General features: G+C 49.7%; 1 protein-coding gene across 1 annotated transcript in view; it reads right to left on the bottom strand.

Annotated features, from left to right (window-relative positions):
• The window catches only part of LOC143766496 (uncharacterized), a 54,359-nt gene extending 47,725 nt beyond the window's left edge, over window positions 1-6,634 (bottom strand). The window contains exon 1 of the mRNA XM_077254224.1: window positions 6,575-6,634. Within this exon, the coding sequence (XP_077110339.1) occupies window positions 6,575-6,601 (27 nt within the window). The 5' untranslated portion in view covers window positions 6,602-6,634. The remainder of the gene's footprint in view (window positions 1-6,574) is intronic.
• Between the last annotated feature and the right edge of the window lie 460 nt (window positions 6,635-7,094).

The raw sequence follows: 7,094 nt of genomic DNA on the forward strand, positions 1-7,094 counted from the left end.
TTGTGGTATACTGTCCAAACAAACTCATTTCATTATCTCTCCTCCTATTTCTTTCCCCATCCCACAGGGCTGGATAGGGGTAGGAGGGACAGTCGATGGGGAGCGGGGGCACCATTGCGCAAGTGTAGGATGCCACCCTCCGCTGGTAGGTAGGAACAGTTCAGTATAGTGGGTACAGGCACCTACTGGTATCTTTTAAATAGTGGTAGTGGTCCTTAATATCACATTACTGCGTTAAAAAAAAAAATTACCTTTAATTACGTCTTAACTACAGTTTTTACACGGTGCACTTTTTTTTCTGTGAGCACAACCCCCATCTGTGGACATCGGGCACTCAGACCATCCTCATGGAGTCGGTTTATAACCGTTTGGCAGACATATGCACATTTGTGGCCTGCTGGAGGTCATTTTGCAGGGCTCCTCCTGTTCCTCCTTGCGCAAAGGCTGAGCCCCTTCTTCATCTCCTGGTGTACTGGCCTGTCTCCTGGTAGAGGTTCCAGCCTCTGGACACTACGCTGAGAGACACAACAAACCTTCTTGCCACAGCTCACGTTTGATGTGCAATCCTGGATGAGCTGCACTACCTGAGCCACTTATGTGGGTTGTAGAGTTCATCTCTTGCTACCACGACTAGGGTTGAGCGAAACAGATCGGACAAATTCAAAAATCGCCGACTTTCGGCAAAGTCGGGTTTCATGAAACCCGACCCTAGTGTGGGATCGGCCATGAGGTCGGCGATCATCGCGCCAAAGACGTGTTTTGTATGACGCATTCAGCACCATTTCTCAGCCAATGAAGGAGGACGCAGAGTGTGGGCAGCGTGATGACATAGGTCTCGGTCCTCACCATCTTAGAGAAGGGCATGACAGTGATTGGCTTCTTTCTGCGGCGTCACAGGGGCTATAAAGGGGCATGCACGCCGACCGCCATCTAACGTTTGCCGATTTTAGCATAGGGAGAGGTTGCTGCAGCTTCGTCAGAAGAAGGGACATAGTTAGGGAGGGAAGATAATCCCCCGAAACTGCTTGTGCTGTAGCGATTTCCACTGTCCAACACCACCTTTTTTTTGCAGGGACAGTGGAGGCTAGATTTCTGTGCATCAGCTCTGTAGCTTATAAGGCTCCCCTGATAGCTGCATTGCTGTTTGCATGCTGCTGTGCAAACCAACTGCTTTTTTAAAAGCAAAAATCCTGTTGCTCCTTTCTGTACAGTTATCTTGTTTATTTGTCCACACTTGTGTGCAGCAGTCCTTTTTATTGCTGCCATACTTGTACTGAGATCATTGTAGGGAGATTGAAATTGTACTACAGTCCTTGTATTTTTTCATATATCTTCCAGCCACTTTCTGCCACTTCCATTGTGTTGTTTTATACACTGTGCCTGAGTTTGGGCTCAGTCCCCTCCCAAAAAAAAGTGACTGAAATTCTCACAAAGTGGATATATTTCAGTGCTGTTAGTTTGTCGTGTATCAGCAAGCCACTTGCTGCCACTCACATTGCGTTGTAAAATACACTGGGCCTGAGTTTGGGTTCAGTCTCCCCAAAATAAAAAGGGATATTTAAATTCTCAACAAGTTTATATACACCTTCTACATTGTTTTACAGTATCATATAACCGTTGATATTTTGGTTACATTTTCCCAAAAATGAGGAAGTCTGGTGGAAGAGGAACAGGAAAGTGACAGGAGACAACATTTGTCCAGTATGGTTACTAACTATTTTTCATCCCTTATCGATGTTCTCCCTCAACCGTCATTCCCATTTGATTACTGGGCATCAAAATTAGACACCTGGCCTGAATTGGCAGAATATGCATTGCAGGAGCTTGCTTGCCCAGCAGCTAGTGTGCTATCAGAAAGAGTATTCAGTGCTGCTGGTTCAATATTAACCGAAAAAAAGACTCGTCTGGCTACCCAAAATGTGGATGATCTCACCTTCATTAAAATGAACCGCTCCTGGATTTCAAATTATTTTGCCCCACCTTTCCCGGCTGACACCTAGCTTTCCTATAAAAAGGTCTTGCTTGTGGACTGGTTTTACTGAGTGTTCCAATCTCTTAATTTGCAGCAGCTGTTTGACCAGCATACGACATGTTTACACCTCCCCCAATGGGAAAACTGCCCCCACGGGGCCGTGGTCTCACCACTTGGCGCAAGCACCCGTTAGTTACAGTGCTGTTTGTCAGAAGAGGTGGGTGTGCTCGCTTTTGGTCGACGGCACTGCCACTGGGTCCCTCATAGTACAATGTAGTGTCTCTGGCGGTGGTGGTGCGCACCCAACGTCAGACACACCGTTGTAACATGAGGGGCCCTGGGGCGGTACCGCCGGCCACAAGAGAGTTCCCCCCCCCAGCTCAAAATGTGCTCTACCACGTGCAAAATTATCTCGCACAGCTCCACCAATGTTTAGTCTATGCGCTGACATCATTCAATGCCTGGCACTGTCAAACAATGCCAATTTGTTGACATCTATGATGCTAGTTAAAGTAGTCTGGGTCAGTGTCCTATATTGACACCAGTAAATACTAATTTACTGCCAAATTACTTTGTCAGAAACTCAGCAGATGAGCCCACCCCTGTACCTAAGTATGCCACACTTTTTTTTTTTGGGTTGTTTTGCGAGACATTAACATCTATTTATTTTTTGTGAGTACTAACTGTGTCAGACACTCCTTGCAATCCTTCTCCACTGACCACAATGCTGCCTGTGTATCCATGTAACCGTTGTAAAACTGCCATGAGCCTATTGTTTGTTATTTTAGGCCTTTGTTAGCCTGTCTGCGGTGCCTCCTTGCAATCCTCCTCCACTGACCACACCAATGCTGCCCGTTTACCCCTGGAACCTATTTTACACTGCATAGAGCCTATTTTTTTATTTTATTTAATATTAATAAAGCCATGATGGACTACGCTGTACCACGCTATGAGCTACCCAGTTGACAATTCTTTTGCGAGAAAAGCCATCCCACCCCTCCACCAGCATGTTAAAGACCGCATTGTCCATGCACTCTGTCAATCTGTGATTCCAAAGGTACACCTGACAACAGACACATGGACCTGTAGGCATGGCCACGGAAGGTTACGTGTCCTTTGTGGCGCAATGGGTTAATGTATTGGATGCATGGTCCACACAGGGGACAGCCTGGTAAGTCTGTCTGCAGTCCCTAATTCAAATTGTCCTCAAATGAATAAATCTGAGCTTCAACCTTCTGGCTCTCATTAAGTGCTGTTTTTTTTTAAAAAAATAGGTGTTTAGGGCCTACAAACGGTGTCTGCCCCTGCCTGGTGTTGTCCTCAACTGAATAAAGCTGAGCTTCTACCTTCTGGCTCTTATTAAGTGCTGTTTTTTTTAAAAAAAAAATAGGTGTTTAGGGCCTACTAACGGTGTCTGCCCCTGCCTGGTGTTGTCCTCAACTGAATAAAGCTGAGCTTCTACCTTCTGGCTTTTGGCCTACAGTAGCAGATATTAAAGTGCATTTGGCCTACTAGTGTGTTTGGGCCCTTAAAACAGTGTCTGCTGCTCCTGGGTTTGCTACTCCACTGAACAAAGCAATGCCGCCTGTTTAGTCCTGTTACCAATTTTGAACTGCATTTTGCCTACTTTATTCTTTGGCTCTATATCTGTTTCCTCCTCATCCTGCCCATTGCCCAGCCACTGCTAGATGAGTCTGCTGGTACATTGACCTACACCACTACATTCCCCTTGCACGCTACACAGCCAGAATCTGACCCTGCTGAAAGTAAGGTTCCCCTTCCCGCATGTTATACCACCTTACACAGGGACAAAGAGGAAGGTGCAGATGAAAGTGCAGGTTCCTTCATCAGGTGGGGGGGGGCATACTCATTGGCGACGTCACTGGCACAGGTCCCCTCAGAGTACGCAAAAGTGTCGCTGCTGGTGGGAGGCGCCCCCGCCGTGCAAACACACCGCTGTACTTTGAGGGGCCCTGTGCCAGTGCCAGTGCCAACGAGTGGGCCCCCCTGCTTGCTTAGGATTACAGCACTTGCAAATTTGACATACTTACCTCTCCCTGCTCCACCGCTGTGACGTAGTCCACGTTTCCTGGGCCCACTAAAACCTTGAACCAGCCCTACCCCCCACAACTTTTGCCAAATGACCCCCAATTTCCAATGCCCAACTATTATTATAAAGTTAATTAAGATTGACAAGCTTCAGAAACAAGAATGGATGTTTTTGCCATTAAAATGGGCACTGTGGGTGTTTTCCTGGCCTCCACTCACTGCCGACTATGCTTCCCCTTTGACTTGCATTGGGTTTCGTGTTTCGGTCGATCCCCGACTTTTAGCGATAATCGGCCGACTGCACTCGACTCGACTCTGGACAAAGTCGGGTTTCACAAAACCCGACTCAATCTTAAAAAAACGAAAGTCGCTCAACCCTAGTCACAAATACTCGGAGGCCACCCGAGCGTGCTTGGGAAAACCCGAGCAACGAGTATATTCGCTCATCACTAGCAAGCGCCATCATTTTTGCTATCATTTGCTGGGGCAGTAGTGTGCGAGTAGCTGATGCACATAAGCTCAAGAAACTTATCAAGAAGGCAAGAGTTGGCCTCCATCTGGACTCTTGAGGAGGTATTGGAGGATAGGATTCAGAAGAAGTGTAGGGCTATAATGATCAATAACACACACCCACTATACGAGCTGTTCTTGAAGCAGAAGAGCACATTCAGGAGCCGTCTAATCCTACTAAGGTGTAAGAATGTAATGTTGGTATACTTGTGCAAGTTATGTGTCCTAATATTTTATGTACTGCTGTTTGTATTGCTGCTGTAATACCGTAATTTCCACCGGGATCAATAAAGTGTATCGTAAGGCCGGAGTCACATTACTGGATAACACAGCCGAGGGGTATGCGATAACACCTCACACAGCACTCGGCCCCGTGTTACTCTCTGGGATTGGTAGCGAGGCTCAGCTCACTCGCCCCTATACAAGTCTACAGGTGTCACCCGAGAGAAGGGGGCGCCACCATAGTATAATCAGGGTTACCTGGTTATGGGGCCACTCAGAAGGTTCTCCCTGATCCAAACCCACTAGATGCCCCCCAGTAATGGGGAATCTCCACATCCCTCCACCCGCAGAGCCGCACTCCACATAGAGAATAATGGAGCCTCCAGCACCGACCTCCACCTGCAGAGCCGCACTCCACATAGAGAATAATGGGGCCTCCAGCACCGACCTCAACCCGCAGAGCCGCACTCCACATAGAGAATAATGGAGCCTCCAGCACCGACCTCCACCCGCAGAGCCGCACATCACAGAGAATAATGGAGCCTCCAGCACCGACCTCCACCCGCAGAGCCACACTCCACATAGAGAATAATGGAGCCTCCAGCACCGGCCTCCACCCGCAGAGCCGCACTCCACATAGAGAATAATGGGGCCTCCAGCACCGACCTCCACCCGCAGAGCCGCACTCCACATAGAGAATAATGGAGCCTCCAGCACCGACCTCCACCCGCAGAGCCGCACTCCACATAGAGAATAATGGGGCCTCCAGCACTGACCTCCACCCGCAGAGCCGCACTCCACATAGAGAATAATGGGGCCTCCAGCACCGACCTCCACCCGCAGAGCCGCACTCTACATAGAGAATAATGGAGCCTCCAGCACCGACCTCCACCCGCAGAGCCGCACTCCACATAGAGAATAATGGAGCCTCCAGCACCGACCTCCACCCGCAGAGCCGCACTCCACATAGAGAATAATGGAGCCTCCAGCACCGACCTCCACCCGCAGAGCCGCACTCCACATAGAGAATAATGGAGCCTCCAGCACCGACCTCCACCCGCAGAGCCACCCTCCACATAGAGAATAATGGAGCCTCCAGCACCGACCTCCACCCGCAGAGCCGCACTCCTCATAGAGAATAATGGAGCCTCCAGCACCGACCTCCACCCGCAGAGCCGCACTCCTCATAGAGAATAATGGAGCCTCCAGCACCGACCTTCACCCGCAGAGCCGCACTCAACATAGAGAATAATGGAGCCTCCAGCACCGACCTCCACCCGCAGAGCCGCACTCCACATAGAGAATAATGGGGCCTCCAGCACCGACCTCCACCCGCAGAGCCGCACTCCACATAGAGAATAATGGAGCCTCCAGCACCGACCTCCACCCGCAGAGCCGCACTCCACATAGAGAATAATGGAGCCTCCAGCACCGACCTCCACCCGCAGAGCCGCACTCCACATAGAGAATAATGGAGCCTCCAGCACCGACCTCCACCCGCAGAGCCGCACTCCACATAGAGAATAATGGAGCCTCCAGCACCGACCTCCACCCGCAGAGCCGCACTCCACATAGAGAATAATGGAGCCTCCAGCACCGACCTCCACCCGCAGAGCCGCACTCCACATAGAGAATAATGGAGCCTCCAGCACCGACCTCCACCCGCAGAGCCACACTCCACATAGAGGATAATGGAGCCTCCAGCACCGACCTCCACCCGCAGAGCCGCACTCCACATAGAGAATAATGGAGCCTCCAGCACCGACCTCCACCCGCAGAGCCGCACTCCACATAGAGAATAATGGAGCCTCCAGCACTGACCTCCACCCACAGAGCCGCACTCCACATGTATGGCTGCTCTGTGCGCACAGGACCTGTGATGAGGTCACAGGAGGGGAGGAGTCAGGGGTCACATGATCAGGGGCCTCAGTGTATGCAGGACTCTGCTGTGCTGGTTGTTATGGTGTTGGATGTTTGGGGTCAGGAGGGGTTTACATTGTGGATATAGCAGAGCCACGAGTGTATGAGGTGTACAGAAGTCATTGAGCTGTAGGTTGGATTGCTGCTAAAGGGGAAAAAACCTCTTTAATCTTCTTCCTGTGTGAACGAGCTGAGTGTGACCGGAGTGTAAGTGCGAACTGAAGTAAGTGTGTGACTTGTGATTTAGTGACTTTGGATTCAGGGAGTTTACAAGGGAGGAATTACTGAATTGCTTTTTGCATTTTATTAATATTCTAAATTTCTTTTTAACGTTTCGGTCTGGTGGAATCCCCATTAGGAAATGTGCTCCACTATTGTTACTGCCATCCAGTGCACATCTGGCCACATGTATGCAATCCTT

The sequence above is a fragment of the Ranitomeya variabilis genome, chromosome 4 (genome assembly GCF_051348905.1).
Source record: "Ranitomeya variabilis isolate aRanVar5 chromosome 4, aRanVar5.hap1, whole genome shotgun sequence".
Taxonomy (NCBI): Eukaryota; Metazoa; Chordata; class Amphibia; order Anura; family Dendrobatidae; genus Ranitomeya; species Ranitomeya variabilis.